Source organism: Trematomus bernacchii, unplaced genomic scaffold (genome assembly GCF_902827165.1).
Source record: "Trematomus bernacchii unplaced genomic scaffold, fTreBer1.1, whole genome shotgun sequence".
Classification (NCBI taxonomy): Eukaryota; Metazoa; Chordata; class Actinopteri; order Perciformes; family Nototheniidae; genus Trematomus; species Trematomus bernacchii.
In genome coordinates this window covers 142,501-161,838 of record NW_022987678.1, presented here as the reverse complement: position 1 = coordinate 161,838, position 19,338 = coordinate 142,501, and the positions used below count along the sequence as shown (strand labels likewise).

Genomic DNA, 19,338 nt, shown 5'->3' with positions numbered 1-19,338 from the left:
TAATGCACATTTTTACCCAGTGATAGAAAGTAGGATACGTTTACACACATACTGCACTTTAGAACAATTTTGAGGTACTTTTCACACATTTACCATATTGCTGAACTACAGTCATGTGATACATTTAGTGTTTTGTGGGATTCAGATTGAACCCTTATGTTGTGTTCGGGTCTCCCGTGACCCGTTTCAAGTTACAATTATATAATAACTACGCTCTAGTTCTTTGTATCGGAACAAGGCTTCATGATATCCTCCACAACAGCTATATAAACACTACAAAACAGATTTGGACAATCTTTGCCAAGTCTGAAGGTCTCTAAAAAAAAAAATGTATAATTTGGTGTTGGGGTCTGGGGAGACCCAGCAGAATTGTTTTGGGTGACTCGAGGTCAAATTTGACCCAATCAAGATTCATCTTTGACTTTAGACACCCCTCCCCCACCCCCTTCATCCACTGTAACAATAATGTTTCGCAACATGCACCTGGTCTCCCCTCCCTCTGCCCCTCCCCCCACGGGAACTCCACCTTTCTCAAAGAATATGTACACTAACACTTGAACCTGAACACACACATGCACGTGTGCAATATGTGGTGTAATGTGTTTCGGGCCATAACATTAAATTACAACAGGATTGTACGGTTATGAATGCATTATAAGTTAGTTATGATGTAGTTAAAACAATATTGGAGGATAGTCATTTTTTTTTTGTGTTTTGGACTGAAATAAATCATGGGTCAAAATTGACACGCGAACACCATGAACGGTAACAGCTTTTGAACACAACACAATTAATCCACAAAAATATATAATAAATTATGTTAGAACTAAACTAAAAAGCAGTATATACAGTAGTTAAAATAATTAAAAGAAGGATTAAATAGATATGTATATAGATATACAAATAATAATGTTAATAATATTTTTGGAGTAAATGAGTAATGCTACTTTTGACTTTTTCTTAAATCGTTTAATTCAGGACTTGTTAAAGACTACTTCAAGTATTGTAACACTGTTTTAAAACTTTGTAAAATATCTGAAAACGTGATATACCAATGTTTAAATCGACCAAACTATTTGTACTCTACTTTAAATATCTTCAAACTGAGGGTATCCTGTTTCTTTTTTCCTTTTTCACTGTATATTGACATTTAGTACTGCAAGTAAACTATTCTGACCTTTCTTATGACCTAATGACAGATGATATAACTGAGTAAACATGAACTTGATAATGTATGATAAAATAAGACGACAGTGTCTTTGAATTAATTACATTAAATGTAAAGACCTGTAGTATCTTCTCTCTGGTCTCGGAGAGGATCTGCTGCACCTCCTCTTCGTGCGCCTCCTTCAGCGTGGAGATGGCCGCCTCGTGCTCGTCGTTTTTCGTGTTCAGTGCATAGATAACCTGCAGCGGAGAAGAGAGGAAGAACCCATTAGCTGTGAGACACGTTCATAATCAGGAGTTATTACGGTATTAAAAACCATGGGAGACCAACTGCTCGGGTTCAAACGAGACGCCTGCTGCGGCCCGTACATTCAGACTGAGAATTAAAGTAGAGACTGAAAATAAAACAGCAGAAATCTTAGCAGGAGAGGAGAGGAATGGAAATATGAAGATGAAAGCAAGGTTGTTATTGATGCTAATGCTCAATACCTTTTAATGGGCTCTTTGTTGCATAGAAACCCATTTACACTTTAGTCCATCACTGGAAACCATCATAACAAGTTCTAATTATGTGCAATAGATAGGGCTGCACAATTTATTAATGTTTAATCAAAACGCAATATGGACGAGTGCAATATTCAAATCGCTGGAGGCACATTATTTGTTGTGGAGAGTCAATATTATTTAGAGTTATGGATTATTGTGCTGCATACATGTAGATGTCCCAAACAAAAAATCATACTCAACAGACGTAATAAAACATCTTTGTCCAACTATGAACATTTTGAATACATCTTTCAATGATAATGATGCAGAAATTATGAGTCAAATGGCATTTGCAATATCAGTCAAAATATTCGCAATTACGGATTTTTTCCCCAAATCCTGCAGCCCTAGTGCAGTACTTTAGATTTAGAGTATGCACTAATACATAAAAAACACTTCCAAAGTAAGGCTGGGCAATAAATCAATATTAAATTGTTGTCATGATATGAGATATCATTTAAGATTCTGGATATCCTTATTGTTGTCTTTTTTCTTGGTTTAAAGTCTATATTAAAACTGCATTTTTGAAATGTTATGAATCTACTAGACCAGCAGTTTTCAAATGTGAGGCGGGCCTCCCCGGGGGGGCGCTTGCTTCAGGGGAGGCGCAGCGAGAGAAAAAAATAACGAGAAACAGTGAAATCTAGCTCGTTAACTTCAGCTAACTTTATGCGAGCGGCAACATGGATCAATTTTTAGTGAAGTTACCTAAAGTGAGAGAGGAGACAGCGTTTTCTCTGACTGGACCTCTTTGAAATGCAATTGAATACCCCTGCATTATAGCAACAACAACAATAATAATAATAATAATAATAATAGCAATAATAATTAGGAGGGGGGGCGCGGCTGTTCTTATGTTCTCTGAGGGGAGGCTCACCTTCCCACACTTTGAAAACCCCTGTCCTAGACTGTTTTCCAAAGATTGTATTATTTGCCTTTACCCGTTTAGTAATTAAATCCACATTGTGAATATTTGATGTCAGCGAAAATGAATGAAATATCATCTAAATATCGTTATCGAGGTATTCGGACAACATGTAAGTGTTTGATTTTCTTCATATCGCCTCACCCTATTCCAACTTCCTTAATTAATGCATTTGTGCGAAGCTGTATAATCAAAAGCAGTCATTTCACTACGGTTGGCAAACACTATAGAAACCCTTGTCACACTTAACATGTATTATTTATTAAAACATTGATTCAGCTTACAGATCAAATGCAATGAGGGCATGAGGCAGGCAGAGAAATGCAAATTACTGCCGTATGATAATCTTTATAATGCTTTTGCATTTCAAATGAGCCGTGGTGTGGAGCTGGTACACAGCTGCCTGCCGTGGGATGTGAAAACCTTGCAGTGCATGCATGGATGTTTCCAGGATTAGCGCACAGTTATGAATTAGTTGAAGCCTCATATTGCTGGGGATAAAAATAACACAAGCTAACTGTTGTGCGTGAGATTGACCTTTAAATCCGTCCCAAAAATACATGAAGCCTTCCAGAGTAATCTGACAGAGCCGTGATCCCCTCACAGGCAGCGAGAGAGAGAGGGGACGGAAATTGCGTTTTTACATTCCAATTTGTGGAGGAAATTCTTAAGGGGACCTATTATGCAAAATCCACTTGTTCATGTCTTTTATACATCAACATGTAGCTGAAAATGAGCTGATCAGATTTTGGCCACTTTATGATGTCATAACGATGTTTTGTCTTGTGTAACCATTAGCCAATCAGCAACCAAGGTAACCCCCCCCCCCCCTTATCACCTGAATCTCCTCCTAGAGCACCATTGTGTTCTTTTTAACCAAATGTCTCTCAGAGGGGCGTGGGGAGGGGCTCCTTATTTTCATCTAAAGTAACAGACAGAGAATCAGCACTTTGGAAACAGGGCTGAAACAGAGGGGATTATGGGATGCTGCAATGATCTGTCTGGTGTTTGGAGCCAAACACTTCAGAGACATGTTCTGTATATATCTGAGACCTATAATATATTGATGAAAATCAGTATAATAGGGGACCTTTAAGAAAAACTGATAAATGATTCATGGACAAAGTTTGTCTTTTGTTATATTTAATAAAGTCATAAAGAAAGTCAATATACAAGTGAAATCGATCCCAAATGTAGGAACAGAGCTACTTAATTCTCAGAGGACAGAGAAGTTCTGCACCCAGAACACAGCTCACAGTCACACTCAATAGGAGAGAGAATATCCACCTGGTCCCACCCTTAAATTCCCTTAGGCATCATCTAAACATCCCCACCATTAAACCATTAAACCCCCTCGTCCTTAACTATTTGAATATCCCCCTTTTACTTCCTTTGCCCTCCTGCAATGTAAATCCTTATGTCTCTGTTAAACACATACAAGACTACAAATACAATGTAACAGTGTAAAAGGCAATCAGAGTATAAGACTATATGTTTTAAATGAGTATATGATCATTTGACACGACACATGAAGAACCCAGAGACACTCTCCTCGCCATGCTGTGAGAAACAAAGCCTTGTGTTGCCTATTTTTTGTAAAACCAAGTCAATAATTCAGCACGTTGAACTATACTAAAGATCCTTTGTTTTCTCGGGACCAAAGTCCGCCAACTGAATAAGAAAAGACGGACTGAGGAGTAAAGAAAAGGGAGATGAAGAAGGGCAAAAGCTTCCTTTGAAACAATGACACTCAGTGTGTGTGCCTTTCGACGCCTCGCTGAGAGATGAAAGGATTCAGTTCAATAAGTCCTGGGGTTTTTCACAATTTCCATTTGTTTACTCACCGCACGCCGCTGACAGACACAGAGCTTTACTCAAACAGAAGGAACTCAGCCAAGGAAGTTATATTTGTATGCCTTTTTACTGACCTCTTAATGGGAATATGATCCGCATCCATTACTTTAGCCTGTATGCTTATATTAAATACATCTTGGCATTTATATAGTTAAAACTTGATGCTGTATTTCACATAATTTCATCTCAAACACATGTGTGACTTATCCTTGTCCTGCCTTGGTGCAACAAATCATTAATGTCCCTTATTTTTAAACATACAGTATTTGGAAACACAACCAAGCTGTTAGCAGTTGGCGCTAGCTCAAGTATTTGTTGTTGCTGTTCAGTTTTTTATTAAAAGAGTGACAGTATACTATCCTTACAATACAGCCATGCTAGCAGCCCTGTTAGCCTTTACTTAGGAACAGCAGGTATTTGAGCGAAATGCTATCCTCAGCATGCTAACATGCTAATTGATCACCATCTTAGTTATCCATATTCACCAAAATGCCTAATTTAGCTTGTTAGCATGCTTAGCTAACATGCAAGTTAAAGGGGACCTATCATGCAAAATGCACTTTTGTACGTCTTTTATACATGAATATGTGTCCCCGGTGTTCCAGGGAACTCACCAAGTGTCAGAAAACACAACCCTCTCTATTTTCCTCCATACCCAAATCTCTAAAAAAGGGGCTGCAACGGATCTGATAAAAACTGATCCAGATTTGAACACTGTCCTGACGTCAGGACGGTGGCGCTACGGCTATTGGGCCAACTCCACCAATCAGGAGGAGACAGCCACGGCCATTGCCGTTCGAAAGCGCTGGAGACGCTGTAGTACATATGCCAGGCCTGTAGGTGGTGCTGTTCTCACTGAATCAGCCCTTGCAAAAACAGAGCAAATTGAGCGAAATGAGGCATGGCTAAAATGCATGATCTGTCTGGTATTTTGCAAAAAAAAAGTATAAATATGCCTTATATAGGTATGGTCCTACACTATATTATTCAAATATAGCATGATAGGTCCACTTTAAAACTGAACAACTTAACTAAACTTTGAACCAAACCAAAGTACAGCTAAGTCTTAGTTATGCAGGTATTTGGCCATAAACTCAAGTATTATATGAACACAATTGTGACTTACTGTAGTGATGACGCTCGGCTAAAGGAAGCTATTACACAATCTCCAAAAGTGGGATAATATCTGAATTCAAAACTGAATGGCAATCAATTCAAAAGCTATTATAATTTCCATTTAAAACCAAAAATGTCAACTTCATTTTGATACTAGAAGAAAAGTGAGAGCAACACCAAAAGAGTTAGGATGTATCCTCTGGGGAACATGAATGTCTGTGCAAAACTTCATGGATACTGGACAGATTTAATGCAGCTAACATCCTGACTTTAGTACTGAGATAAAATTGTAGAAATAAAGTCAGTTTTAATCCAAAATTTACAATCTGTCCTTCCACTTGGATCGCTCATCACAAGTTTCTCTCTCTGCTTTTTTCAAAATGAGTGCTGGAAAAAAAGATCAGAGGCAAACTGCAGAGAGCCAAATAAATCTGCAAATAACTCAGTTTGCATCCAAAATAAAACATATGTTCCTCCACGTGAATTATATCACACACACACACACACACACACACACACACACACACACACACACACACACACACACACACACACACACACACACACACACACACACACACACACACACACACACACACACACACACACACACACACACACACACACACACACACACACACACACACACACACACACACACACACACACACACACACACACACACACCACACACACACACACACACACACACACACACACCACACACACACACACACACCACACACACACACAGCACACACACACACACACACACACACACACACACACACACCACACACACACACACACACACACACACACACACACACACACACACACACACACAGTCAAGAACCATTACACCCACATCCACACTCATCAGCTTGATTACCCTGACAAATGGTCAGAGAGACGAGGAGGCAGAGAACGTGTGTGTGTATGTATATGTGTGTGTGTGTCTCAACGGAAAAGACAATCAGTGCCTGAGAGACAAAAGCTGCCAATACTGTCATCGTTGTCATCATGAGTGAACAACACATAACATATTTTGAGATGTGTCAAATTGAGATGTTAGCATAGCTTTGCAGATATCCGCCAATATTTAAGAAATTAACAATATTTTAATTTAACCTCATTAATGATTGTATTATATGTGAATAAACCATGTTCTTTTACATTAAGAACAATACATTTGGAGGAAATTCCCACATAAAGTTTAACATACAGTTCTTCTGAGCTTGTTATAGCCCAAGTGGGTCTGATTTGCAGCAATTTCCCCGCAGAGGTTCTCCTTCCGCATAAAATAGGTTAAGGAGAGAATTAAAAATGACAGTAAGGTGTTCGGCTGTAAAACCAACCAACGGTGCTTGCTATAAAAAAACGGGAACGCTGAGCTACAATTCAGATGAACAGAGTGATGTTTAAGGTTGTTGCTCTCAATTAAAGGGGACATATGTAGGTAGGTATGTAATGTAGGTTTTAGTGCATGTAAATGGTCTGCAAAGGCTAAAATCCCGGCCTGAAACGCCTCCATTGGACTCCTTTGTTTACTTCCAGAACATAGTGACATCCCTACGTTACACTAATGCTTCTATTGGCTAGCGCTCCAACACATTGTACGTGATAGGCTAAGGGGCGGGACATCTCTAAGCGGTTGACCAATCACAACAGAGCCGGCCAGCTAACCAATCAGAGCAGACTGGGCTCTGGTTTCAGACAGAGGGTGAAAAGAGGTGCTGCAGCACAGGCAGTATGAGAAAAATAAAGAGCTGTTTGAACATTAAAGCATGGAGACATGTCACAGTAGAGACACTACATACTGATATACACCTGAACATCAGCAGGAGAGGACTCTTTAAAGTAGAGACACTACATACTGATATACACCTGAACATCAGCAGGAGAGGACTCTTTAAAGTAGAGACACTACATACTGATACACACCTGAACATCAGCAGGAGAGGACTCTTTAAAGTAGAGACACTACATACTGATATACACCTGAACATCAGCAGGAGAGGACTCTTTAAAGTAGAGACACTACATACTGATATACACCTGAACATCAGCAGGAGAGGACTCTTTAAAGTAGAGACACTACATACTGATACACACCTGAACATCAGCAGGAGAGGACTCTTTAAAGTAGAGACACTCCATACTGATATACACCTGAACATCAGCAGGAGAGGACTCTTTAAAGTAGAGACACTACATACTGATATACACCTGAACATCAGCAGGAGAGGACTCTTTAAAGTAGAGACACTACATACTGATATACACCTGAACATCAGCAGGATAGGACTCTTTAAAGTAGAGACACTACATACTGATATACACCTGAACATCAGCAGGAGAGGACTCTTTAAAGTAGAGACACTACATACTGATATACACCTGAACATCAGCAGGAGAGGACTCTTTAAAGTAGAGACACTACATACTGATATACACCTGAACATCAGCAGGAGAGGACTCTTTAAAGTAGAGACACTACATACTGATATACACCTGAAAATTAGGATAATAGTATTTAAGTATTACCTCTACATACACGCAGTAGGAATATTGATTAATCATTCATTGTCTACATGCATTTAAAGTTCCCCAACTACTATTTTGTATTAAACTTCCTACTGTACCATGGATTATATTCTGCCTACTCTCAATTTAAATTACAACTTGCACTTTTTGTAAAGGTTAATGTAATTCAGAACAACTTTAATGTGTTCAGTGTCAGCTTCAAACATAATCTCTCTTTCACTGTATAAATATGTGTCGCTGTGAGTGTGTGTGCTTTGTTCTGAGGTGTGAGAAAAACAAAGAGAGAGTGTGTGACAGACAGAGAGAGAGTGAGACTGATCCTCGCCTCATCTCTCCGGGTCGATGGGTTCATGCCCTCGGAGGAGTTTGCATAAACGTCTGTGATAGCGGGGCGATCGATAAGTGACAGCCAAATGCCACGAGTTTCGTCTGTCAGCGGAGAGAAAGTCACGGCTGAGGAACTCACGAAGACTTTCACCAGGCGTCTGTCCTCGAGATATGACTCTGCTGGCAAACTCTGGAGAAGATGAAATGAAAACTTTCTCATGCTCACTTTCTTGGTTTCTCTAAAGCCAACTTTATAACGATATTCAAGAGACGTAAACTCACTCTCTTGTTGTTTGGATACAGTGCTGCTAAGTGTCAAATTGTGAATAATCTGCATTGCAGTCTTGACATTCACTTGTCAAATAAACTTTAGAAGAAAGGTTAATGTGTACGGATATTCACAGACACAGGCAGTTACATTATCTACATACAAATAATAGTCAAATTGGGAAATAAATACGCATTTGAACCTAGCTTTCACTTTTGACTTACTGCAACCTTGCTTTCTTGAATCAAGTGAAAAATGCTTATTTTGCTGTATGGTTATGTATTTGTTTTTAAATACAAAATCATCCGGTTTCATAGTTTTTCTAGAAATGAGAGTCTTGTCTCACAGCAGGTCATTTAAAAAAACACTTTTAAGATATATGTTTTTTACTAGGAACAAGTTAGAATATCCTTCACTTGCAGATTTCTCTTATTTTACGAAAATATAATTTTGGGGCTCAATTTACAGATTTCCAATAACTGTATTAGGTTAGTTGAAAGCAATAACTTTAAATACAACATATAAGGTTCAACTTAAAGGTGGGGTAGGTAATTTTGGAGAAACCAGCTCGAGTGCGCTAGAAAAAATCTGCCACTTCCTTACAGAGCCCCTCCTCCAACACACACGAACGCGCACATGACCAATGAGGGCACGAGATAAGTTTGTGCACGAGATGGAAGGCTGACAGGCAGGTAGGCCATCCAGTTATTTTAGCCGGGCCGGCTAAAATGATTGGTCGTGCTTTTTACAGTACTACGGCTTCCACAGATGAAATGTTTTTATGGATTTATTGTCAAAGCATTTGTATGTATTCATTGCTATCGGGATGTTAAGAGCATTCCATAGAATATAAGAAAAAGTGTTTCTGAAATAAATGACATACCCCACCTTTAATCATATTGCTATCAACTAACCTAATACAGTTATTTGAAATGTGTTGTTTGTTGTTACATTTTTTCAGTGAACAGACTACTCAACAAGAAATAGATTTCAGCAGTGCTCAAACAAACTACATTTTGTTTCAAATTCATCCACAAAATCCCCCCTTTATGTTTCTTATATGCTTATACTTAGCTACTATATGACCAACCAAAACACACTTAAACTTTAATCTGAAGTAAACCTTAATCTCTCCCGAACATTGTACCAACAGCAGTTTGATGAAGTTTGATGCAGGATGTAATCCAGGTTTTTAATGAGCTAATAAAAAGATCTCTTGGGATCAAAGCAACACATGCAGCTTCATCTTCACTCCTCCAACACCATCAAATCTCACATTTTGTCACTCTAAATTATTTATGAGCTCTATTTTTGGACTCCTTTTGTTGTTGTAGCTTTGCCCCCTTCCAGTACTAACTCATATTCACAGACACGGACAATATGTCCAGCAGATAGTGCTCTGAAGTTCTGTATCTCAATGATTTGCTGCTGCCTGTCCGGAGCAGGAGGAGAAAACAGATACACACTGATTCAGATGTCGCTGAGGGTGAGTTGTCGTGTTGTGATTTGTTCACAATAGAGCGGTGCAGGGATGACGTATCTACCCTGAAGGAAGCTGCTGGTTCCCTCGACAAAAAAACAATGGGATTTCTCCATAGGATTCTGGAAAAGAGCTTGAAATAAGGTCTGTGGAAAACCAACCTGTTTGATAAATGCATGTTTTGTTCAGCCGGATAATCTCCACATGTCTACCGTACTTTTATAATGTTCGAATCATAAATCTAATCACCAGAAGCAAAATGCTAACGTTATGCTATAAACGAACTACATCCGAGTACAGCAGCACGACTTCAACGTCACGCCAACTCAAGATCCATATTCAAAAATAAAGATTCAAAATGGTACAAGTTGAAGCGTTTGTTTGAACAGTCTGCAGGAGGCAGGTACTTGCTTTCAAGCAGAACAGGGCAAACAAACTTAGAGGAGTGTTTACGTGTTCGGCGTAATGACGTACAACGGCCTCGACAACTTCTGTAGTCCTATTCAGCCACTTGGTAACAACCATCGTTTTTCAGACACGTCAACTCTTCAGAAATCACCAGTGGGGTCACTGCTGATGTGTTTAATGTCGTAGAACAAAACGTGATCCGTCTCTTAAATTTGTCTCAACCACAGACCTTATTTCCAGCTATTTTCCTAAATCCTATGGAGAGATCCCATTGGCTCTGAGACGAGGGAACCGGTAGTGTTAAAATGCGAACTCACTTCTGGGTTTTAGGACTCGTTCCTGCACCACTCTATATGAGTTTGTTCAGACTAAAGGTGTGGTAGGTAATTCACTTCAGAAACACTTTTTCTTATATTCCATGGAATGCTCTTAACATCCCGATAGCAATGAATACATTAAATGCTTTGACAATAAATACATAAAAAAATGTCATCTGTGGAAGCCGTGGCGCTGTAAAAAGCACGACCAATCATCTGAGCCGGCCCGGCTAAAATAACTGGATGGCCTACCTGCCTGTCAGCCTTCCATCTGTGCACAAACTTATCTCGTGCCCTCATTGGTCATGTGAGCGTTCGTGTGTGTTGGAGGAGGGGCTCTGTAAGGAAATGGCAGATTTCTTCCGGTTGTGTATTTTCAAATTCTAGCGCACTCAAGCTGGTTTCTCCATTCTTACCTACCCTACTTTTAACTGGCCGAAAATACAATCTCGATCGTGGGGATGCAATACAAAGCCGCTGCAAAATGAAACATCAAATAACAAGCATTTAAGGATATTATGAAAACACTATTGTCTCCAGGAAAGACTTGTGCATTGGGAACCCTTAACAGCAGAAGGGAATAAAAGCAACACTCAGTAATTCTTCATGAAGTAAATGGTAAAAGTATGTTAGTATTTGCTTAAAGTTATATCAATCAGGTTTGTTTAGACTCAATGTGCAGCCAGACTATTTAAACTATAAGATGAAAGCTACCAAGATGAAGAGCATTAGCAAAGCTAGCCGTTAGCCTTTGTAATAACCCAGAATGAACTAACCTGCAAAAAACTAACTTCAGCTGTTGTGCAAAAATGAAAGAAGGTGCCACATTTTGTTGGTACACACTAGCATCATTGGGATAACAATGGAGGAAAATCTGTTTTAAGGCGTTGCATGTCTGTCATCATATTTTAGGACATCATGACATCATTATTAGTTTTCTTTTAATTAAATCAACTTAATAAAGTGACAATAAATCATTCCTGCAGACAGAAAACAATTAATTCCACATTTTCTAAAGCATGCAGGAGTCTAAAGATCCAGCTGATTTCACCGTGAACGCTTACAGATATGAACAAGTGTGTTTTCTTAGCACTGCATTGATTTCTGCCCTCTTGGGGATAAAATCGTTAACCCCGTGGAGGAAGGGCAGCGAGCAGACGTTGTATTAAATTGCTGGAATAACTATTGACGTGTCATTTCACTGGCAGATCCCAGTTAGTGAGGGGCTGCTGCGGAGGGCAGTCAGTTTAGTGGAAAATGGTTTAGCGAGCAATTAACTTCATCATTACCGCTGCATAGCAAAGTGTTGTTGTGTTGACAGGAAGCCAGCCCTGCGTTCTGCCCTTTTACTCACTCCAGTTTTAAATTCTTTATTCCCAGGCTAGAGTTAAAGCTTGTATCTCTCTCAGGAATCAAAATCAAAATCAGAATAAGTTGTTTTTCACATTAAAAAACACATACAAAGAATTTGCCTTGGTGTTTTGTGTATAAAATAATTCATACAAAAAAGATGGAAAAAAGTAAGTAATGAAATAGTCGAGAAACCTACATGATATAAAATACAAAAATATAAAATAAAGTATTTAAAAAGATGACAAATATGTACATTTAAAGGTCACCTATTATGCAAAATCCTCTTCATGTCTCTTCTACATCAACATGTGTCCCCTCTTCTTCATGTCTCTTCTACATCAACATGTGTCCCCTCTTCTTCATGTCTCTTCTACATCAACATGTGTCCCCTCTTCTTCATGTCTCTTCTACATCAACATGTGTCCCCTCTTCTTCATGTCTCTTCTTCATCAACATGTGTCCCCTCTTCTTCATGTCTCTTCTACATCAACATGTGTCCCCTCTTCTTCATGTCTCTTCTACATCAACATGTGTCCCCTCTTCTTCATGTCTTTTCTACATCAACATGTGTCCCCTCTTCTTCATGTCTCTTCTACATCAACATGTGTCCCCTCTTCTTCATGTCTCTTCTACATCAACATGTGTCCCCTCTTCTTCATGTCTCTTCTACATCAACATGTGTCCCCTCTTCTTCATGTCTCTTCTACATCAACATGCGTCCCCTCTTCTTCATGTCTCTTCTACATCAACATGTGTCCCCTCTTCTTCATGTCTCTTCTATATCAACATGTGTCCCCTCTTCTTCATGTCTCTTCTTCATCAACATGTGTCCCCTCTTCTTCATGTGTCTTCTACATCAACATGTGTCCCCTCTTCTTCATGTCTCTTCTACATCAACATGTGTCGTCTCTTCTTCATGTCTCTTCTACATCAACATGTGTCCCCTCTTCTTCATGTCTCTTCTACATCAACATGTGTCCCCTCTTCTTCATGTCTCTTCTACATCAACATGTGTCCCCTCTTCTTCATGTCTCTTCTTCATCAACATGTGTCCCCTCTTCTTCATGTCTCTTCTACATCACCATGTGTCCCCTCTGTGGAAAGAGACTCTGAAAGTTTCAGGAACAAAGATTCTCTCTCTTTTTGTCCTGATCCATTTCTATAAAAACCTGTCTGAAAATGAGCTGATCAGATTTTGGCCACTTTATGATGTCATAACGATGTTTTGGCTTGTGTAACCATTAGCCAATCACCAACCAAGGTAACCCCCCCCCCCCCCCCCCCCCACCTTATCACCTGAATCTCCTCCTAGAGCACTATTGTGTTCTTTGTAACCAAATGTCTCTCAGAGGGGCGTGGGGAGGGGCTCCTTATTTTCATCTAAAGTAACAGACAGAGAATCAGCACTTTTGAAACAGGGCTGAAACAGAGGGGATTATGGGATGCTGCAATGATCTGTTTGGTGTTTCAGCCAATCAGAGACAGGTTCTGGATATATCTGAGACCTGTAATATATTGATGAAAAACAGTATAATAGGGGAACTTTAAAATGATTTTATAAAAGAATAAATAATCACCAACTTGATAACACATCAAGGTTCATCTCATCTCGTGGTCTTCATCAGCATTTGGAAATTAGCTGATAAATGTAATTTTTTTATCTCAACACACTTTTTATAAACTTGCAGATTTATGTGAAGACTGTGATTTGTAGTTGAAAGCTCGGACAAAATGTGGTCATTTATAATTATTTATAACAGTACATCTTTGCTTTGACTTTAAGAGATAAAATCATATTTAGGGATGAAACATTAACGCTAAATATGTTGATTTGTTAGTAAAGAAAGCCATGTTGATCTGGTGTGTCCATATGTTCATGATTTTCTGATATGATCACTTTAACGGTTTTAAATACTGAACAGTGAGACAAGAGGTGAGTGTGAAAGACCTCCTGAGCTGCAGTGAAGTTAATTAGACACTAATTGTCGTTACCTTCTTACTCTCATTAGCCTTTAATCATTGTCTAATTGGACATTTAATTCCTAATTTTGAGTAGGGAAGACTTTAGCAGACATTTCTGGTTCCATTACTCTTTCAATATTCATTTCCCCATCCTGTTGCACCAAGTACATACTTTTTTAACCTTAAATCCAGGTTCTTCAGGCACATAGGGATGTAAAGTACTAAGATATGATAACAGCACAGTTGAATATCAGGAAGAATCACCTGATTTACAACTATTTTGAGCTCATGTCCTCTTGAAGTGTATTAAAAATGCCATCTGTTCTTTGACAATACCCATGGGTTGTATTCACTCTCCCTTTATGTTCATACTTCTTTTAATTTATCCCGTCACAAAATCCTGTGTCTTATATTTATGTAGCTCTACTTTCTAAACTTTTCTCCAGTCTTAAAGGTCACCTATCATGCTATTTTGAGGCAATAGCATAGGTCTCAGATATATACAAATACATAAAAAACATGTCTATGAAGTGTTTTGCTCAAAATACCAAACAGATCACCCATTCTAGCCATGCCTCATATCCCTCTATTTCACTTCCTGTTTCTAAAGTGCTGATTTGGGGTATAAAGCTTTAAAAAAAAAAAAAAGGAGGGGTCTGAGCTCATGCGGGACCCGGCAGCTACTGTCTAAACTAAATACTGCCGTGATGAAACGCCATATCATGGATTATCAAGGATTATTTCTGAAACAGTATGGAGCTCAAAGGCTTTCTCTCTTGCCGGTTATACCACAAGGTGAGTTCCTTTTTATTTCCTGCTTCTTCACACACATGCTCTCCAGTACAGGTTAGCTCTGAGTGTTAGCAATGCTAATGTAAACACCGACCATATTACGTCCAAAACAGTCGGGCATTGTTTCTGATAGCAACGTTTCTGATAGGGCCGTGGGTCCACATTTCAGATATTAAGTCATATCGGACGCAAATCTGGATCAGCTCCGTTGTAGCCCCGTTTTTAGAGATTTGGGTACGGAGGAAAAGAGAGAGGGTTTTATTTTCTGACGCTGCGTGAGTTCCCTGACACACCGGGGACACATCTTTATGTATAAAAGACATCAAAAAGTGCATTTTGCATGATAGGTCCCCTTTAATAAGTAGTCACATGGTTTATTACGTCACATCGGACGCAAATCTGGATCAGCTCCGTTGTCCCCCCGTTTTTAGAGATTTGGGTACGGAGGAAAAGAGCTGACGCTGCGTGAGTTCCCCCGACACACCGGGGACACATATATTTGTATAAAAGACATCAAAAAGTGCATTTTGCATGATAGGTCCCCTTTAAGGCTTAAAAAAACGTGCGGATTTCACATTTTTTGACATACCTGATGCTGGCCATTCGTTAAAAATGCATTGTCAATATAGGTTTTGTTTCATTCATTAAGCATTGAATGAATATGATACAATTTTAAAATTAATTGCATTATTTGTGCATACTTTTTGAAATAAAATAACCTATATAAAAGGCAATAAACAAAAGCAGATCTACTGTAATGTGCTGCATCATCGTTGCCATTTCCCCGACATCATCTCAAAGTTGAATATTTCCCAAAAAATGCACAGCGAGGAAGACAGGCATCTCATTTCCACAGCCTCAATATTATGCGTTTACTGGGAGTGGATTTAATGAAGCACGGAGAGAGAGAGATAGCAGGCTTAATTACTTTAATTATAATGTGTGGCTGTGATCTGCTAAACTGTAAGTTGCACCTTAATCCGTCAGCTAATTATGGGATGTTCTGTGCCGGGGTACGTGGTGGATGTGGGGTTGAGTCGATGAGTAAAATGTAAAGTTTAATTCATTTGACACAGTGGATTTCTTAGTATTTATCCAAAAAACGATTTGCTTGTGATTTTAAATGAAGAATCCTGTATATAAAAAAGTGATTACTTGATCTTTAGAGTCTGTTCTTTAAACTGAGAAGTAGTGATGGGAATTACGGCTCTTTGAAGGGAGCCGGATCTTATGGCTCCGTTCCTTTCCGAGAGCCGTTTTTTTTTAAGTGGCGGTGGAGATTATTTGTTGACCCTGCTTTAAAGGTGGGGTAGGTAATTTTGGAGAAACCAGCTCGAGATCGCTAGAATTTGAAAATACACAGCCGGAACAAATCTGCCACTTCCTTACAGAGCCCCTCCTCCAACACACACGAATGCGCACATGACCAATGAGGGCACGAGATAAGTTTGTGCACAGATGGAAGGCTGACAGGCAGGTAGGCCATCCAGTTATTTTAGCCGGGCCGGCTGAAATGATTGGTGGTGCTTTTTACAGTACCACAGCTTCCACAGATGACACTTTTTTTATGGATTTTTTGTCAAAGCACTTAAGATATTCATTGCTATCGGGATGTTAAGAGCATTCCATGGAATATAACAAAAAGTGTATCTCGAGCCGGTTTCTCAAACTTACCTACCCCACCTTTAAATGATATTTTGGCTTTACAAATGTTGCACTCCGCTTTATCATTGCCTATGTTTTTGTTGAAGTGCATCCAAATTTTCACCCGAAAAAACTTCGTCTACCTGTACCACTGATGAACGGCTTTCACCAAGTACGACGCGGTTCCCTTCGTTCGTACCAAAGAGCCGTTCAAAAGAATCGGATCGTTCGTGAACGTAACATCAAACCAATTGAAGTGAGGCTGTCATGTTTAGACAAGTCTTAAAGAAGTCCTATTATGCTTTTTTGGGTTTTCACTTTCCTCTAGTGTGTTTGTGTGCGTCTAAATGGTCTCCAAATGCTAAAATCCCAAAGTTGTTGTGTGATTTTCCAAATAAAATCAACCATTTTGACATTAACATGTGTAAGTGACAGATCTTTTGTAAGCATTAACCAAACGTAATAAATGATAAGCAGAAGTTTGCCCGTAGAATCAGGACTGAAACATTTAGCAGCAGCAGGTTACCCAGCGCAGCAGAGATGAACACATCAGACAGAATATCAAATGATATAACCACAGAGTGATATTAAACATTAAATGTTACTCTAAAATGCAACATTTGTGTTGACGGAAACATTTTATTCCAGTTTATTTACTCAGCGTTTCATCTTTTTGAAGCCCTGAGCGTAAACGGCACTGAGCGGACAAGAAAAGAGAGCTGTCTTTTCAACAGCAAATATGAAATTAAAGTTTTCTACTTGTACTGTTTTAATTTACACTGATGCACGACAGAATGAGAGTGTTATTTCCCGCAAACAGGCTCAACGGTTCTGTAGAGAAATGCCCTTTTTCTGTCATCTGCATGTAAACAGCAAGGTGCACCTCTACTTTAAGCATATGCATTTAGGGAAGGATCACAAAAACAGCAGTGAATCCTGGAGAAAACATCCTCATGTGATCAATCCTTGAAAATCAGGCACTTTCAAAGGAAATCTGCAAACGTTTATTAACCCTCCTGTTGTCTTCGGGTCAAATCTGACCGATTTACTACTTTCATCAATCATAACTTTTTTGTTTTACATTCGATTGCATTAAGGCTTCATGATATCCTTCACAGTAGACATTTGAACATATACAATTACTGATCACCACTTTCATTGCATTTTGGATGATTTAGTCAACTTTGTAAAACCCATGGTGTTCCCGCCATAAAGAAAAGGAATTAGTAACCATCTGGCCACACACACACACACACACACACACACACACACACACACACACACACACACACACACACACACACACACACAACACACACACACACACACACACACAACACACACACACACACACACACACACACACACACACACACACACACACACACCACACACACACACCACACACACACACACACACACACACACACACACACACACACACACACACACACACACACACACACACACACACACCACACACACACACACACACCACACACACACACACACACACACACACACACACACACACACACACACACACACACACACAATCTAAAATCTAGAGAAGTGCTAAATATCCAGAGGCTTTGTTAGTTGTTCTGAGACTTTTCTTTGCCTTCTCCCCTTAGCTTTTTCTATTGTGGATGTGACTGTTTTTAATTGTGGGAAATTAAAATCTGTCAGTATTTATATTCTTTGGTCTTGTTAAGTTTCCAAAAAATGATAATAATCAGGCCAAATTAAAAAAGGTTAGGTGTGTTACTGTAGGTGCACCTACTCCGAAGCAAGATGATCTGTTGAGGGTCTTCCCTAAAACAAAATATAGTGGCTTTGTCTTTCAAATGTGTCACCAAACACATTTCAGCATCTGGTGCTGGAGTGCACATTCTGTTTTTTTGTTTTTTTATTGAATGAATTATGAATACCGATTATAAAAATAAATAAAAATGGCATTGTACCGACCCCAGATAGATCTGTTAGTGTGCACCTTAATTGTTGTATATGCAAATAATTTAGCCAAATATAGAAGATGCTGGATATATTTTGAAACATACATTCTGTGTTTGTACTGCATGTGTGTTTGAGTACACAAAGGCTTTATCTGGAATTCAAAATAAAGGCCTGAAGTAAGATGCATTCTTGTATTATGCAACAGAAGCACTTGTTTCTTCTGTGTCTTCGCTGAACAAAGAACAATACAATGCACTTACTGTAGACTAATGGCTGCAGATGGTGCTTATTACTCAATTAGAGTCGTCTCTGCAGTTTAGATTACGTAAGACAGTAACAAAACACACACACAAATTAACCCACTGGCAAAACTGCATTTAGATCATGCTAAACACACGTTATTCCCCCGGGGTTTACGCTATTATTTCTATAGAACCAGGTATAGACGCCCAGATTTCATGCACCTTTAACCCTCCTATTGTCTTCGTTTCCCCCCCTTACTTCGGTGTTCGCTGTCAAATTTCACCGGTCCTATTTTAACTGCTATTACATTAACACAAAAACCATTAATCATCACCAAATTTAATTTAACACCAGACTACTGGTATACATGAACAACTGCAGTAAACAAAGAATAGACACTGAACATGTATTGCGTGTGCCAGGTGTGATCCAT

General features: G+C 39.1%; 1 protein-coding gene across 1 annotated transcript in view; it reads right to left on the bottom strand.

The window, feature by feature from the left end:
• LOC117487633 (protein FAM184A-like) overlaps positions 1 to 19,338 on the bottom strand; it is a 181,859-nt gene that overhangs the window by 115,812 nt on the left and 46,709 nt on the right. The window contains 1 exon segment of the mRNA XM_034136266.1: positions 1,288 to 1,407. Within this exon segment, the coding sequence (XP_033992157.1) occupies positions 1,288 to 1,407 (120 nt within the window).